The following is an 18,625-nucleotide window of genomic DNA, read 5'->3' on the forward strand; positions in this document are numbered from 1 at the left end:
AGCGTTCAACGGACATTGATTACAGGTAATGCTAAAATGCACATAAAATATAAAACAAGTTAGGGACCGCCATTCGGGGTTTACCTTGACGTGGTATGGTGGCTTATCAATTTTATGATCATAACTTTGTAACAAAATAACCCTTGTTTTGGGTACATATGCAATAGCATTTATTATACTTATATATATATATATATATACTTTAAAGCCTTTAGAGTGCTCCCACAACCCCCCTGTTTTGATATTGTATATCTCTCTCTCTCTCTCTCTCTATCTCTCTATCTCTCTATCTCTCTATCTCTCTATCTATATATAAAATAGGCAAACAAACTGCACTCCAAGGCCTTCATATAAGAAATTAAATGTGAAGTTTTATTCTCTATAGAGCATATTTAGAGCAGCGTGTGTGGGCCGCACATTTTGAAAATAGTCCAGACCTGGGTGCACATGCGTGAATAATTAGTAAAACATACAGAACGATGGCACTCACAGGATTTGTACAAAAAAAAGCCAATAAATGTAAAAAGAAAAAAATATTTATTTGTCCAACGTTTCGGTCCCATTTTATATATATATATATATATATATATATATATATATATATATATATATATATATATATATATATATATATATATATATATATATATATATATATATATATATATATATATATATAGATGTAAATGGGTGCACACCAGGAACGTGTAAGACAAGGTTACTTTAAAAATTAAACATACTTTATTACTTAAAAACAGGCCAACGTTTCGGTCTCCTTCTCAGACCATTATCAAGAATATATATATTAAACTCTTGGTTTTGAATACTTCATATAGGAGGTCTCTGACATTAGCTTTCCCACTACTTCAAGCTAAATTTTCTCAGTTGTGCAGTGATTAAGGGTTTTCTTAAATTTACAGCCTGTTTGTTGTTTAGAGTCATTGTCATGCTGCCAGGTCCACTTTCGAATGTGCTTTAATATTCTGACAGATGGTCTTACAGTATACTTAAACACCCTATGGTACACTGAAGAGTTCATAGTGAATTCTATGATGGTGAGCTGTCCAGGCCCTGATACTGCAAAGCAGCCCCAAACATAACATTTCCATCGCTACAGCTGTTAAAGGAAAACTATACCCCCAAAATAAACACTTAAGCAACCAAACTGGTCTATATATTTAAGTAAATATTGCCCTTTTACATCTCTTGCCTTGAGCCACCATTTCTGTGTGCTGCCTCAGAGATCACCTGACCAGAAATACTACAACTCCAACTGTAACAGGAAGAAGTGTTGAAGCAAATGACAGAGCTCTGTCTGTTAATTGGCTCATGTGACCTAACAAGTATGGTTTGCTGGTATGTTTGTGTGCACAGTGAATCATACAATCCCAGGGGGTGGCCCTTATTTATTTATTTATTTTTTTAAATGGCAATTTTCTATTTATGATTACCCAATGGCACATACTACGAAAAAGTATATTATTATGAAAATGGTTTATTTACATGAAGCAGGGTTTTACATATGAGCTGTTTTATGCAATATCTGTTTATAGAGACCTACATTGTTTGTGGGTATCGTTTTCCTTTAACATGTTCGTCTGCTGAAATATTTTTTTTCCCACCAAACAGGTCTTCTGATACTGTGCCAAATTATGTTTAAAATATTCTCTTTTCTATGATCTTCCAGACCACAGAATAATTAATATTCAATTGCTTGTCTTTCTAAAGTCTTTCTAAATTCCTTGCCAGACTTCGGCATCTATAAGCTTATTTCTAAAGGCCTTAAAGAGATCTATCCGTCTACTCATTGTGATACCACAGACTTCAACAACAGAGCAAACCAAATAAAATAAGACAGATTGTTCCAAGATCCACTCTAATGATTTTCTAATCTGCCCTGGATCTAATTTTAAATATTTGAACGCGTGATCAATGCAGAGTCTAACTGTATTTAAATTACACAATGCATAAATGAGTAAGGATATTTACTATATCAACTTTACCAGTAATTTTGAAATAAGGATTAATACTTTTTCACATCAAGGTAGATAACTATATTAACTCAATAACATTTCTGTTAACATAGCAAGAACTATTTTCTCTTACTTACTTACCCTTTATCCTTTGCATGAACATCTGCACCATGCTGAAGCAAAAGCTGGACAATCTGTACACGGTTGTAACCGGCTGCAAGGTGTAAAGGCGTAGACTAGAATCAAGAAAAGACAAATGTCCTTAGGTACTCACCAAACAATTATCACACATTATCAAACAGCAATACATGGTTTATTTTGTTATCCACAGCAGTTAGAGCAAATAAAACAAAGGGGGAAGGTGACTGTATACAGTCAGGTTTCTTATAAAATACATTTTTTAATTGAAAGTATATTGGAGATAGGTTTCTTTTTCATTAAAGAAAGTACAAATGGGATTTTATTTTTTTGCCTTTACATCCCCTTTAAGGACCTGACCGCCACTGGCATAGGTTTCATGTGTTTGGAGTGCTTTTTGAGCCATGCCATTTTATGTGCCGTCTGGCAACATGTGCCATAGTAAAATTAAAGGCCCTGGCAGATAATGGGCTAAATACAGTCAATTTGAAATTGGCTAAGCACAACAACTTGTATTTATTAGAGATATCACTTTTTTTTAACTTGATCCGGTAAAGGAAAGGTAATATCACTGGGGTTTCACAACCTGTTAGGTCTAGTTTTTCCAATTACATACCTGCTACCCCCAGCTGGCAAGCCTCCTCCTCAAAAAAATGCACCAGCCTGGGGTACTGTTGGAGGAGTGCTATCATCTTGTTTCTACTGAAGCTTGAAGTATGCCATGCGAATAAGTTCTATATTTTGCATACAGTTCCAAGGATGGTACAGGAATGAGTGTAATACAAGAACAATAGGAAGGTATGGCTCTCTTCAAACAACAATCTGGCTTGATGCATTTTCTGAAAAGGAAGAGTGCCAGCCCAAGGTAGCAGGTAAGTGAGTAGCTTGTCTTTCCTTCTCCTTTAACTTCCTGTAAACCCCACTGGAGAAGAGCCTTATGAAATGTATAATCTATGTAATACTACATACAAAAGGCTAAAGGTGGTTCACCTTTAAGGTGACTTTTATTATATTATAGAAGGGCCAATTCTAAGCAACATTTCAATTGTTTTCATTATTTTTTTTTTTATAGTTTTATAGTTATTTGCCTTTTACTTCTGACTCTTCGCAGCTTTCAAATGGGTGTCGCTGACCCCTTCTAAAAAACAAATGCTCTGTAAGGCTACAAATGTATTGTTATTGTTACTTTTTATTACTGATCCTTCTATTCAGGCCCTCTCCTATTCATATTCCAGTCTCTTATTCAAACCAATGCATGGTTTCTAGGGTAATTTGGACCCTAGCTACCAGATTGGTTAAGATGCAAATTGAAGAAATTTAATAAAAAGCTAAATAACTCAAAAACCACAAATAATAAAAAATAAAATTGCAAATTGTCTCAGAATATCACTCTCTACATCATATTAAAAGTTAATTTAAAGGTGAACAACCCCTTTCAGTAATGGCCTTCACAAATGAACAATTTGTTAGAAGTATCACTGTTAAAACAAATTCCAAAACTAAAGACAAGTTTAGCCTTCCATTAAATAGATGATAGTTATTTCAGTGGTTTTTCTTAAAGTGTCTGGTTCACATGTTATCCCACCTTCTAAAGGTTGACAAGCTACAGAATGAAATCTTACAATACGTGGGTGAATCAGCACATCAAGACGATAAAAAAAATCAGGAGATGCTTCATAAGCTACTGCATATTGTGCGTTACCACACTTTCTATTTTTATTTAATCACTGTACTATTTGGGAAATTTTAGATTTTTTTTTAAAAAATGAGTTAACAAGTATATTAAATAACATTATGAATATTATTACAGCATATTGTTATTTACAGTAATTGCCACCAAAGTCCACTGTACAGGTTTGATACAGTGCATGTGTTGCGTTACATAAGAAAAACAAATGGGAAGTGTCTTTTTCTCATGCCAGGGGCACTTAATAGTTTACGGTGATGTTTTTATTTTCTTGTTTTGTGACAAAAAGGCACGCGATTTCCTTTCCTGACCCTAATTTGCATATGAAAATGAGGATTCGGATTCGGTTCAGCAGAAGGATTCGGCAGAATCCTGCTGTAAAAAGGCTGAATCCTGGTCGAATCCCAATCTGAACCCTGGATTCGGTGCATCCCTAGTTATTTGTAATGTTATTGAAGGCAGTGTTTGTCTGTCTCTTTCAATTCTTTACCCTGATGGCTCAGACTGTTGAAACAATGTAATGCAAGGCAGAAAACATTAAAACAGTGTACAGTACCAGATGGTCTGAGGTTGCTGAGGAACCCCCGTTTACGTCTCTCAGGAAAATACCCTCCTCTATATTCCCAATAGAGGAAATATCTGTGCGGTTTTCAAATTAACTATGCATATGTGTATTTATAAATAGTTATATTTCTGCATTTCACATGAGAATTTGAAAAAGTTGGCAAAACATAGGAACCCTGTACTATATTGTTTAAAATGCAGAAGAAAAACAATTTTGGGTAAAAAAAAAAAAAAGGGGGGGGGACACTTTTAAACCTGGTTCATAATTTCCTAAATCTAACTTTTGCTTAAAGACCTTTAAATTAAGTGCGTTATAAAAAGATTCTAGAATCGAGTATTCGTACGATCGAATCTTTGCGTGTATTTTATTACTACAGGTATGGGACCTGTTATCCAGAATGCTCGGGACCTGGGGTTTTCCCAGATAATGGATCTTTCCGTATTTTGGGTCTTCATGCCTTAAGTCTACTAGAAATGCATTTAAACATTAAATAACCCCAATAGGCTGGTTTTGCTTCCAATAAGGATTAATAATATCTTAGTTGGGATCAAGTACAAGCTACTGTTTTATTATTACAGAGAAAAAGGAAATCATTTTTAAAAATTTGGATTATTTGGATAAAATGGAGACTATGGGAGACAGCCATTCTGTAATTCGGAGCTTTCTGGATATCGGGTTTCCGGATAAGGGATCCTATACCTGTATAAAGAAAAAGGAAATCCTTTTTTATAAAATTTTAAATATTTGAATACAATGGAGTATATGGGAGACGGCTTTTAAGTACTTCTGGAGAAGAGGTTTCTGGATAACTGATCCTGTACTGTACTGGTTTAAGTAGAAAATGTGATTTGAATTAATGATGTAAATGCAATGGAAAGTGACCTATAATTATTATTATAATAATAACTAAAACGAACACAAGTAAAAGACTACATTTTCACCTCTGTACAGTAACTGAATGATTTAGTTAGGTAATACAAAGGCAATTTGCTGTGAATACTTTTTTTTTAAATAAATAAATTGCTACATTATGGTGCTGATTTATGAAACATCAAACTATGAAATCCTAAAGGATGCCCAGCAGTTCTCTGTGCCCCCTTTTATCACAGTGCATTTGTTTTTAATTTAACTCTGCTATTATGAATTCTAAGCAACATTCCAGTAATCTTTAAGAACTAAAGAATTAGGGTAGAAATATTGTACATTACATTTTGGGCTTCTGTACCAACCCAAGGCAACTGCAGCCCTTTACTAGTAAAGATCTGTGCCTATATGTGCTTCCCATCTTCTTTTCTACTAATTCATTGCACATGCTCTGTACTGAGCTAAGGCATCGATGCACAATATACCTGCAATATATTGCTAGAGGTTTATATATATTGAACTGATGACAGCATATCACACTTTTTTCACAGCTGTAAACATAACCATACTGAAACCATCTGCTGTAGCTTCTTCAAACAGCCTGACAGCCCTTTTTGCTCTCATGAGAATTGTAATGCATTATAATACACAAAAGCCATGAATATCCTGTAAATTATATCCTTATAAACGGTGAGTTCTGATGTCATCAGTTATAAACGGTGAGTAGTGATGTCATTTCTGTCACATGACTCACTGAAATTTGTGTATTATAATAAATAAAGTACCCCCAGTTGCAAAATATGAGGATATTAGAAGTTACCTCAGAGTTCCATGACCTTTATAAAAACACTCGGCCTTCGGCCTCGTGTTTTTATATGGTCATGAAACTCCTCGGTAACTTCTAATATCCTTATATTTTACAAGAGGGGGTACTTTATTCACTATGTATTCTTCACTATAGCAATGTCATTTCAGGTTAGGAAATATAAAGGCTTATTGAACTAGGCTTCATCTTGGGACAAAATGACTCCCATACATAAAGAAAAATTACAAACGTTTTACAGCAACTGTGCCTCTGCCTTCCATTTCCCGATTACATTCCTTACAGTTGAAACAGACACCTCTGAGATAGCTTTTTGTAGGCTTCCCCTAAGCCATGATACTAAACAATCTTTGTTTTCAGATCTTTTGAGAGTTGTTTTGAGGATCCCATGCTGTCACTCTTCAGGAGAGAGTCAAACAGACGCACAACTTGCAATTGGCCACCTAAAATACCTTTTCTAATGATTGGTCTATGAAGTTCAAATTATATCCTTATAAATGGTGAGTTCTGATGTCACCAGTTATAAACAGTGAGTTCTGATGTAATTTCTTTCACGTGACTCACTGAAACTTGTGTATCATAATAAATAATGACAGTTTATGAGGATATTAGTTAGTTACCTCGGAGGTCCATGACCTGTATAAAAGCACTTGGCTTTGTGCTTTTATATGGTCATGAAACTGCTCAGTAACTTATGATATCCTTATATTTTACAAGAAGGGGGTAGTTTATTCGATGGAGAGGGAGAGGGAGAGGGAGAGGGGGAGAGAGAGAGAGAGAGAGAGAGAGAGAGAGAGAGAGAGAGAGAGAGAGAGAGAGAGAGAGAGAGAGAGAGAGAGAGAGAGAGAGAGAGAGAGAGAGAGAGAGAGAGAGAGAGAGAGAGAGAGAGAGAGAGAGAACTTTGTTTATCCGTACTTCATACCTTAAGAATACTAGAAAATCATGTAAACATTAAATAAACCTAAAAAGCTGGTTTTCCTTCCAATAATTAATTAATTAATTATATCTTCGTTTGGATTAAATACAAGGTACGGTTTTATTATAACAGAGAAAAAGGAAATCATTTTTAAATATGGACTATTTAATTATAATAGAGTCTATGGGAGACGGCCATTCCGTAATTCAGAGCTTTCTGGATAACGGGTTTCTGGATAAAGGACCCCATACCTGTATATATATTTTAGCTATGTTTCTGAAGCAAACACACAAGTTTTACCAGTGCAACACAACAGTATAATATATTCTCAGTACTTTAACACCAAAAAAAGAAAGTGTTTGACTGTTCGTTTAGGTAAATAAAACTGCAAAGTTCTAGGTTTCAACTCGCCTCCTCTATGAAGCATACAACCATTATCAATATACTCAGTATTCTTAGTGTTATGACACCAGAATTGGGGACAATTTTTTTAATGATTAGTCATTTATTTTTGTGTTTTATGCTTTTACATATTTGAATGCGTATTTTGCATTTAATATCATTTGCAAACTTGATTTGTGAATAATTTCACAGTTGGCTATACTTTACCTATAATATACGATGTGAAAGTACTTATTGATATAAGATGTGCTCTTTATTATTAGCATTCTTTATTAGCATGTCTTAAAGGGGACCCATCACCCAAAAAAATTATTCAAAATGCTATTTTATCACATTAGTCACGCAAAATGAACTTTATTTACACTGTATAAATTATTTGAATTGTGTTTCCTTCAGTATGGGAATTCAAAATGATAGCAAGCAGGCAGCAGCCATTTTGTGGACACTGTTTTTAAGGAAAGCCTTGCATCATTTCAGAATCTTGTTTGTGCACCAGAATGGGGGACCCGATGTCCATTCCCATGCCCTGGCTACACAATTAAATGGTAAAGAGAACGGGGGAATGTGTGGAGAGCAGTGACATCTAGGAAGTGCTGAATGGAAAGTAATTGTCTGCCCTGCCTCTATGCCCATGGCATAGAGGAGGGGCAGACAATATTTGATTGACATCTGAGATTTTTAAATGAGCTTACAGTAGCTATGAATGCTTTAATAAAACATAGAAATTGGATTTCATGTTTAATTTGAAAAGGACTTTTATTATACAGATTTTTGTGTCTGGGTGACAGGTCCACTTTAAGGGTCAGGCCCCATGAGCAAATTCGGGGAGATCTGCTCGTGTGGCCAGACCCTAAAAAAATAACCAAGCCATTCCACTATTTGTACTCAAAATAGTTGGAGCAAGCAACAAAATTAATGTCATTGTTCTACACCATTATCTTGGCCCTTGTCATTAATGGTGCATCTTAGTATTGTGGTAGATGTCACATTTCCTCTTCTGAATTAAAATCATATCAACAATTAATATCAAATACATGGTTATTCCTCAAGGTTTGCCCCTTTAAAGTTTATAGTTTCTGTATCGCAACAGGCAGATATAAGAAAGTAACTAAGAAGTCTACAACTTAGTTTTAAAGGGGATCTGTCACCCAGACATAAAAAGCTGTATAATAAAAATCCCTTGCAAATTAATAAAGAAACCCAAATTAAAACATCCATTCCTGTTATAAACATATTCCAAAATATCAGCTGCTAATCATACATTGCCTTCCTCCACCATTCTTTAGGTATAAAAATTATTTTCACTTTCCATTCTGCACTTCTTAGAAGCACTCCTCCCCTTCCTCATCTCTACTAACTGGGTCTACTAACTAGCTTTCTTCAGCCAGCTGCAAGTTAAGTAAAAATCTGAATGGATGCCATGGTTACTGCAGGTGCAAATTTGCCCAGGGTTTATAAAACGGTCTATAATGGCAAAGCTTGTGCAAAATAAACTTTAGTTCTACTATATAAAATATTTAAATCTTTGTTGCCATCAGCCTTGGAATTTGCAAACACAGCAATCAAGTAGCAGCCATTTGGTGGAACTGTTGTTAAAGGGCATGTAAAGGGCATGTAAATGCAGTCAAATTCTCCTTTCATTTACTGCTGTGGATAGGAATTGTCAGATGGTCCCTAACTGCTGAGCAGGGAAACAATCATACTTATGAACAGCAGGGGGAGCCCCCACCTTACTTCCCAGCCATGCAGAACTCAAGCAGCTTTGTTTATGACGATCTCTAAGCAGCCCAGACCACACTGAGCATGTGCACAGTCTTAGTCTTGCAAAGATGTTTAACAAAGTTACAAGATGGTGAGCCCCTGTAGCCAACATTGAAAGCATAAATTATTTGTTTGATTAGGCTTGTGGTGCAGTAAGTTCATGTTTATATTTAGTATACAAAATACAGCATTTCTAGCCTTATTCTATTTTAGACTTTACATGTCCTTTAAGACAAGCTTTGTAACATCTCAAAATCTTGTTTATGTGCCAGAATGGGGTACCTGAAGCCCATGCCTGGCTACACAATTATAGACTGTGAGGAGGGAGGGGCAATGTGAGGATTGCAGTGACATGTAGGAAATGCAGAATGGAAAGTAAAAATACAGAGGCACAGAGGAGGGGCAGGGAATATATGACTGACAGCTAAAATCTTTAAATTAATTTAGAAAAGGTAAGGAAGTTTTCATGAAAAAAATAATTTGGGTTTTATGTTTAAATAGAAAATGGCTTTTATTTAAAGGAACTGCTCAGTGTGAAAATAAAAAAAAAAACTGTGTAAATAGATAGGCTGTGCAAAATAAAAACATTTTCTAATATAGCTAAAAATGTATATATGGCTGGAGTGACTGGATGTGTAACATAATAACCAGAACACTACTTCCTGCTTTTCAGCTCTATAACTCTGAGCTAGTCAGCGACTTGAAGGGGGGGGGCACATGGTACATAACTGTTCAGTGAGTTTGCAATTGATCCTCAGCATTCAGCTCAGATTCAAAAGCAACAGTTATGACCTATGTGCTCAGAGATCACCTGACTAGAATTACTGCAGGGGGCGGCGCCCTTATTTTATATTTATGATTACTCAATGGCACATACTATTAAAAAGTATATTATTATGAAAATGGTTTATTTACATGAAGCAGGGTTTTACATGAGCTGTGTTATGCAATATCTTTTTATAGAGACCTACATTGTTTGGGGGTATAGTTTTCCTTTAAGCAACAGAGAGTTTATATCAAATTAAGTGGTATATTAAAGAATCTTATCAAATTGGAATATATATTTAAGTAAATATTGCCCTTTTACATCTCTTGCCTCTGTGTTGCCTCAGATCACCTCACCAGAAACACTACAACTCTAACTGTAAAAGGAAGTGTGGAAGCAAAACACAGAACTCTGTCTGTAAGTGGCTCATCCTATATACTAACCGAAGGCCTATCTATGTCCCGAGTGGAGGGGAGGCAGATGCGCAACTTCAGCCGAAAGACATAGATGCGGCCTTCGATTAGCAGATGTGCTGGAAGGTTAGGATCAGAACAGGTTAGGATCGGGGAGGCAGATGCGCTGGAAGGTTAGGATCTAGGGAGGCAGATGCGCTCACCGTCTCCTTCTGCCTCCCGCCGCCTCTTCTTTCCTGCTCACTCAGGCGGCGACCGCTGGAAGGTTAGGATCTAGGGAGGCAGATGCGCTCACCGTCACACTAGGGGAACCGGTTGCGTACCTGCACGAAAGTCTGTATAAGCGTCGGCCATCTTGCTACTCCTCTGCGACTTTGTCATCCGCCCACTGCCAAATCCGCCCACTAAAGTCTGTATAAGCGTCGGCCATCTTGCTACTCCTCTGCGAGTTTGTCATCCGCCCACTAAAGTCTGTATAAGCGTCGGCCATCTTGCTACTCCTTTGCAAGTTTGTCTAATGGCGGCGCTAGCGTCACTCTAGGAGGGGAACCGGTTGCGTACCTGCACGAAAGTCTGTATAAGCGTCGGCCATCTTGCTACTCCTCTGCGACTTTGTCATCCGCCCACTGCCAAATCCGCCCACTAAAGTCTGTATAAGCGTCGGCCATCTTGCTACTCCTCTGCGAGTTTGTCATCCGCCCACTAAAGTCTGTATAAGCGTCGGCCATCTTGCTACTCCTTTGCAAGTATGTCTAATGGCGGCGCTAGCGTCACTCTAGGAGGGGAACCGGTTGCGTACCTGCGTGGGTGGCCATTTTTAGCAACTGACTGTATTTAGTACTGACTGTATTGATTCTGAAGACGAAAGTGAGAAACTTAACTTCCCATTAGAATATTTAAACACTATCAACAATGCTGGATTACCACAACACAATCTTATACTCAAAGTAGGAACAATAGTCATGCTGTTAAGAAACCTTAAGGGTAGGGGCACACGGCGCGATTTCGCCGCGATTCTGCGCTAAGCGAGTTGTCGCTGCGTTTTTTAAGCCGAAATAGCTTTGCTAACTTTGGCGCTGGCGTCAATGCAAATCGCGGCGAAATCGCTGCGCTAATTCACACGCGGCGATTCGTTTTCTATTGTCGTCCGAAGTTGCCTCGCTGAGCGTTTCCGGGCGACAGTAGAAAAAGAATCGCCGCGTGTGAATTAGCGCAGCGATTTCGCCGCGATTTGCATTGACGCCAGCGCCAAAGTTAGCAAAGCTATTTCGGCTTAAAAAACGCAGCGACAACTCGCCCAGCGCAGAATCGCGGCGAAATCGCGCCGTGTGCCCCTACCCTAACACTAAGCAAGGTTTATGTAACGGTACACGGTTGGTTGTGAAGAGCATGAGACAAAATGTTATCAAGGCAGAAGTGCTTACAGGATCCCATAGCGGTGATACTGTTTTGATTCCCAGAATTGACCTTACCAGTTCTGACCAGGAATTACCTTTTAAACTTAAACGACGACAATTCCCCATTAAGGCTGCATTTGCCATGACAATCAACAAATCACAAGGACAAACATTGGATAAAGTCGGCATTTACCTATCTGAGCCTGTGTTTGGTCATGGTCAACTTTATGTTGCATTTTCAAGAGTGCAGCGTTCATCTGATGTTAAAGTCAAGATTTTAAGTACAGCTCACCAGGGAGAACTCATTCAAGGACAGGAGAACATTTTCACAAAAAATGTTGTTTATAAAGAAATTTTTCAGTAACACTTTACTACCAATAAACTCAAAATTTAAGAATTCTAATAGCAGATAGGTAATAACAAGCAATAGGCACAGATTCACTCTACATCCCCACAAATTAGCGTCGCCAGTTGCTGCCTGGGGATGCCGAGTGAATCAGCACCCATCGCATTTTGCTGCCTCACTGTTGTTACCATTCTTTCATTAACGATTCTTTAGAGAATCGGGGGTTTACTGGTATGACCTAACATGCATTGGCTTGTTTGTGTGCACTGTGAATCTAAAGGTGGCAATAGATGTTACAATTATGATCTTAGATTGTTTGTTTCCAATACTGTCAGAGCTGAATTGTCAGATATACAAGTAGAAACAATAGAATTCTACATGTATCCGACGAGTCAGTAACAGTGGCAGATGTTCGGGTGCCTTCAAAATTTTGTGGCCAGCCTGATCAATGAGCCGATATCCAAGCCTTCTGCAGATATTAATCGACTCGTCTCGACTCGTCTCCCGCCATAGACGCACCGAACATCATACAAAACGAAGTTCACTACGATATGATATGGTGTCTATGACCACCTCAAGGATTCCAGGGGCGGCCATTATTTTTTTAAAATGGCAAAAAAAAAAAGATATTATGAAAATGGTTTATTTACATAAAACATATTAGCTGTTTTATGCAATATATTTTTAGAGAGACCTACATTGTTCGGGGGGTATAGGTTTCCTTTAAGAAGAAGCTATAGTTATATAACAGCTTATAATGAAGAACTAAAGCTAAACAAAGAAGTAGGTTAGATATGCTGCACATTATATTTGGGGCTTGTGTACAAACTTTATACAGCCATAGCCCTTTAGCAGTAAAGATCTGTACTTCCAAAATGCCACTATTAGCTTCCGGTTTTCTTTTTTGCTTATTTTGCCCTTCTGTGCTGACACACAATATACTATAAATAAAAGTCACAATACAAGGCTGATTAGTAATTAATTAATTGCATGGCAGCTCTATTATCAGTGCAATTAGCATAAAATAATAATAATAATAATCAGCCATACTGTATCAGCTAAGACAGGCGAGCCTTCATCTTTGAGTCTCAACAACTGCCCAGAGCACACTGAGCATGTGCAGTGTCACTGATACTCAACAAAATCCAAGATGAGGGCTTCTGTCCACAACTTTGTAGACCACTTCTGTTATAGAGATGCTGAACTTTTAGGTTGGTGCATTAGTTCAGTACATAAAATAGAGCATTTGTAGCTATATTTATTTTTAGAGTTTAGTTCTTTAAAACAGAACAACAATGTTCAGCTGCAATTCTAAATCTGTTAAACATGGCCTTCAAAACAGGTGCACACAAATTTGCATCAGTGTAGTGCCATCTTGCACAACCTTTGACACAACAAGTTGGAGAATAGGCTGAATAAGCAACACAAAAATGAATGTTGCTTGAACAAAAATAATAGAATGTGATAGAGGGCCGTTTACTACTCAGACTAGTCTATAGAAACCTTCAACATTTGTTTGTAATAAAATAGCTTGTACAAAGGTAAATATTCTTTTTTTTTTTTTGTTTTCAAATATGGAACCAATTTGTCTCCAAACCTTAAGCAACAATGAAGCATAACTGTTTTCAGACCTACCTTGCGACCATCACTAGCATGGCAGTTAACATTTAAAGGTGTTAAAAGGGCCATGAGTTTCTCTTCATTTCCACTCCTATAGAAAAAAAAAAAAAAAAAAAACAGGAGGAAAAAAGTTAAACGGAGCTCTATTTAGGATGTAGATTTATTTGGTGTTGAAATAAATAAGACTTTTAAATAATTTCAAAATGTTTTCCCATTTTTCTCTATATTGACTGTATATCATTCTGACAAACCTGGTCCTGGATGTTGCTTCGATTATAACTTTGCATTGATCTGCACATCTTTAGCTACTTGACTAATTAAAGGACTGTTTTTGGAGATGACATAGGTCACAACAATAGCAATAGATTCAGAATGAATCAAAGGCAATAACTAGTGACGTCTTATGTTCACAACATTGACATAAAAATACAGTTAAGGTATTTATTGAAATATTTTAGAAGAACACCAACAGCAGGCTGCATAAAGTTGCAGATTGTTGTTATACTACCTGTTGGTCCAGAACCATATTAATAGATGTTCATAACCATATTTTAAGGTGGCTCATTTAATGATTATACTGCGATCACAACGACCATTGTTTAAATTTAAAAATTAAGGAGATATTCAAATGTGAATGAATAATTCATTAAACATGAATGAATAATCATTAAACAAACTGGTTAGCATTGTTTAAACTCCTGGACAGAATGACATAGGTTTGACACTGCAGAAGATTTCAGTACTAGGCCTGCCATAAAATATTCTGTGTAAACTGAATAAGTACACACATTTTACATGCTTTGCGTAATTCATTTTTCTATAAATGTCACACTAATTCACTTTCAAAAGAGACTCAAAATGCACTGCAGTCCACTTGAACTTGGCTAAAAATGCAGAAGCAGCTGTAAATTACCCCCTTACAATGGGACCAATGCTATGCCCTATTAAAGTAATTGGTCATGGCAAATTATTTTACCAGCTTTTTACTCCCTGCATTCTTATTCAATGTCCAGATCAAGTGAAATCTGTTTTATTGTTATAATATGATTTGCCATTTTAAATATACAGTGTAAACAAACATCTGGTAATACCTCAATCAAAAAAGTCCTTAGGGGAGCTCTAATAAAATTTCACCATACAAAGCTAATCGATATCTTACAAGATTTAGCCTAAAAAGACACAGTGCTATACCCTATTCAATTTTCAAATACACATACACACAAGTTAATGTGTTAAAGGGGTGGGAAAAAAACCCAGAATTGCCATGAATAAAAGTCTGTATATAACTACGCATCCAGCTACAATTATGTAAATAAAGTGCCTATTCTTTACATAATTTGCACTTTGATTATTGGATTAAAGATTTATGAAAGGTAGCAATTTTGTAAATACCTTACTGCACGAGAGAACAAAACAGACGTGACATGAATAGATTGTCACTTGAGAGGAGGACTAGCAGGGAGCATGTGAATTTTATTGTAAACAGCACTTTGAAAAAAATAATCAGATAAAATTGCCCTTAAATCTACTTCAAACTACATACTAATGAACTTGGTCAGCTGCCGACAGTGAACACCAACAAAACAATATAATATGCAAAACAGCTACTTGGTAGTGTATCGGCTACCTTGAAATTCTACCCCCCCCCCCCCCCCAAAAAAAAAAAGGATTTGGATATCTAAACAGCACTCACCTGGCAGCTTCCAGGAGTTCGTCCTTCTTGTATTCACCTAAATGATTGCAAAATATCATGCTGTTAGCATTGAACAGAATGCAGAGTGAGAAACATACAAGGAAGCAAGAACAAAATGATTCAGAGAATGAAGGAGAGAAAAAGAGGAGGAGAGAAAAGGGGGAGAGAGGAAAAAAGCCCACACCCAGGCTGGGTGATGGAGCAGTGACGTTAGCCAGATTGTGAAGGCAGCATCATCAGTGCCTTGGAGACGGGCAGCAAACTGACGCAGCTCCTTGTCCAATCCTCCCATGAAATGGGTTTCTTTAGACAGCCAATGAATGCTAAATTGTGTGTCCAGATACAAATCCTCCTCCGATAACTGCATGCCAGCATTACACAATGTCCCTTTGCTTCCTTCATCACCCCCCAGCCCCCTCCCTTCTCCTACTGATATCTGCTATAGGCAATCACATTATATTAGCAAAGGAGCATACATTCACAGACAAAAGGAATACACCTCTTTAAAATCATACAAGTTAGCCCCATCTTTTCTTGCATCTCACTTTCTACAATGGAAAACAAGAATCTTATACAAAATTCAGGGGGGGAGGTTGTGGATTTTAAAAGCTTTTACACTGAAAATAAAGCCAACGGTCCTCATGTATAACAGGTGTTCTTTGTAGGGAACAATGGAGTATGCTAAATGCCTGGATGCAAATACCACAAACCCTGAGATAGTACACTGTGAACTGTATACTACAGCCTGATTATAATAAGATTAATAAAAACTCTAGCATACCGAAAAAACACAAGTAATGACCATCATCATTAATTCCATAGCTAAAGTGTAAGATGAGAGCATATAGGTTTGTGTGTGAATATAGAAGTTGGGGGATGGGGAGAAATAAAAACCTAAAGAGACAGGTCAAGGATGCTCAGAAATAACCTAATTGAAGTGACTGAGTAGCATTCAACCTTTCACAAACCTTTTTACATGTGAAATACCATAGAAATACACAAAAAAATAAGTATTTATGTAGAGGAAAAAATAACCGAGCAGGACACATGATACACAAGATATATTTTAAGCATATTTGGGGTTATGTAATAAGAAGGTACTAAGTTTGCCATGGGGCAGTAACCCATAGCAATCAATCAGCAAGCAGCATTAACTAGTTACCTGTTTAAATGCAAGGATCTTATTGGTTGTGATGTGTTACTGCTCCTGGGCAAACTTACAGGGGAATGTAATTAAAGTTGCAAAGAGCAAAACAATGCAATGCAATCTTGTTCCTTAAACTGTTATTGCATTGCGAATTTTAATTGCGCACTCTTAAGAAGGGCTTGAAGGTGTCGTAACCTTTTGGAGCAAACGGAACGACTTTTTCAGTAAGAAGTTTTATTACATTGACACATTGGCGCAAACTATAAAACTTGCAAACAGTATTCCACTGTCGGAAGTGTCGCAAAACAGTTTCCGAGTTCAAGAAAGCTACAATAAATTCACGCAAAGCAAAATTTGTTTGTGCAAAGGCATAACTTTTCAGATTGTGAATAGTTTTTCCGTTAGCCCCGTTAGTGCCTTATATTACATATGGGGGATTGTCTGCTTTCAAACGTTTTTGCAGGGGCACATGTGGCGCAAAGGCTGCTTGTTATCGCTTATTAATCAGTTTGGCCCCTAAAAATGATTTTCCCTGTAATAATAAAAACAATGCCCTGTACTTGATCCTGACTAAGCTGCATTATTTAACAGCACTGCAAAATATGTTGGCATTACATAAAGAAGGGTTGATTATAATAGTAATGTAGCAGTTACTAGTCACTAGCTTAATAGCAAATTCTTGACTGGTTCCTGTGAGTGATGAACCTTATGCAACGTTTTCATTACTCCATACATTCAATTATAAACTGAATTGTTAATACAGGTATGGGATGTATTATCTGAAATCATGTGAATCTCTGATTTTCTAGACGACAGTCTTTTAGTATCCAAGTCGCCATTAAGTACAAGGTAGAGAAACCAATTGATGAAATAAGTCAGAAACATAATGTTTGTTTATTTGATGAGGAACAATATTCAAATTATCCAAAGTTATATATTAACATGATAGGTCTTTCCACAACATTTCTATAGGAGTCAAAGTGATACCGGCATGTTCCTATGAAAATCAGTAGTATTACTAGAAGTACTGAGGACCAGCCCAATTGTGCCAGGAATGCTAGGCTGGAGGCAGCGCAACCCATCAATAGGCTATAGTAGTGCTTTCATTTGTAATTAAGCTATGCAAAGACTGCACTGCCCCCAGGTTCCATAACAAAAGGAAAGAGCACGACCTCAACAGTTCTTCCCTGAAAGATGCTGATGCCTAAACCCGCACAGTAATATTGACAAGTTTCCATAGATTTTCATATTTTAGATTATTTAAAGTGTCCGTTTCATGAGGGGGATATCTGTACTGATGGTTTAACAGTACAATGAGATTATTACTTGCCATAGTTTGCACCATACAGTTTCCTGGGATGGCCATGAGCCATAATGAAAGCATATAGTAATTTATTGGGGTAACCAGCAGCCCCTATTTGTATGCAAAATTTGGTATCAGTCACTGTTCAGCACACTATAAATCGATATATTATACATAAACACACGCATAAGGCCTTACTATAGGTAGTGAATGGGGTATACATTGCTCTGGGCAATGGCTGGATAAAAAAGTGGTCTCTCTGAAGAGCTGATACAGGGCAAAATGAGCTGGGATGTAACCTTAAAGGGGATCTCAATGCAAAAATAATAAAAATTAAATAAAATTCAATGTAAGCTTCCAACATAGAATATGTTGAAATCAAAGTTGGCTCTTCTCTGTCGATACTACTATTCACACAATTATTATCTGTTATTTATAACACAGGCACATTTACGTGGCACTTTAGAGATTATACATCATTCACATCAGTCCCTGTCCCAGCGGAGAATACAATGTAATTATACATAAATTCCTAGAAGTACCAGGTGCAATTTTAATAGGAGCAAATTAACCTGCCTGTATGTAAACCCACACATGCATGGAGAGAACATCCAAACCCCTGCTGTATTTTAAAGAGGCAGATGACCTTTACAAAAAAAATATATATATTTTGATCTCACCGCACCCCCCCCCTTTTTTTACTGGGAAACATGAGAGGGGGGAAACTATTGACACTAAAATCAAGTTTTTAAATGGAAATTGCCCCTTTAATCACATGCAAAGCACTATGGAACTAGAAAAGGCACAGTGA

General features: G+C 37.0%; 1 protein-coding gene across 4 annotated transcripts in view; it reads right to left on the reverse strand.

Moving 5' to 3' along the window:
* The window catches only part of LOC733328 (poly [ADP-ribose] polymerase tankyrase-1), an 88,623-nt gene that overhangs the window by 38,737 nt on the left and 31,261 nt on the right, over nt 1-18,625 (reverse strand). For all 4 annotated transcript variants that reach the window (XM_041579869.1, XM_018243579.2, XM_018243580.2 and 1 more), the window contains exons 4-6: nt 15,365-15,401; nt 13,687-13,762; nt 2,115-2,209 (exon numbers count right to left, since the gene is read on the reverse strand). In XM_041579869.1, the coding sequence (XP_041435803.1) occupies nt 2,115-2,209; nt 13,687-13,762; nt 15,365-15,401 (208 nt within the window). The remainder of the gene's footprint in view (nt 1-2,114; nt 2,210-13,686; nt 13,763-15,364; nt 15,402-18,625) is intronic.

Source organism: Xenopus laevis, chromosome 1S (genome assembly GCF_017654675.1).
Source record: "Xenopus laevis strain J_2021 chromosome 1S, Xenopus_laevis_v10.1, whole genome shotgun sequence".
Taxonomy (NCBI): domain Eukaryota; kingdom Metazoa; phylum Chordata; class Amphibia; order Anura; family Pipidae; genus Xenopus; species Xenopus laevis.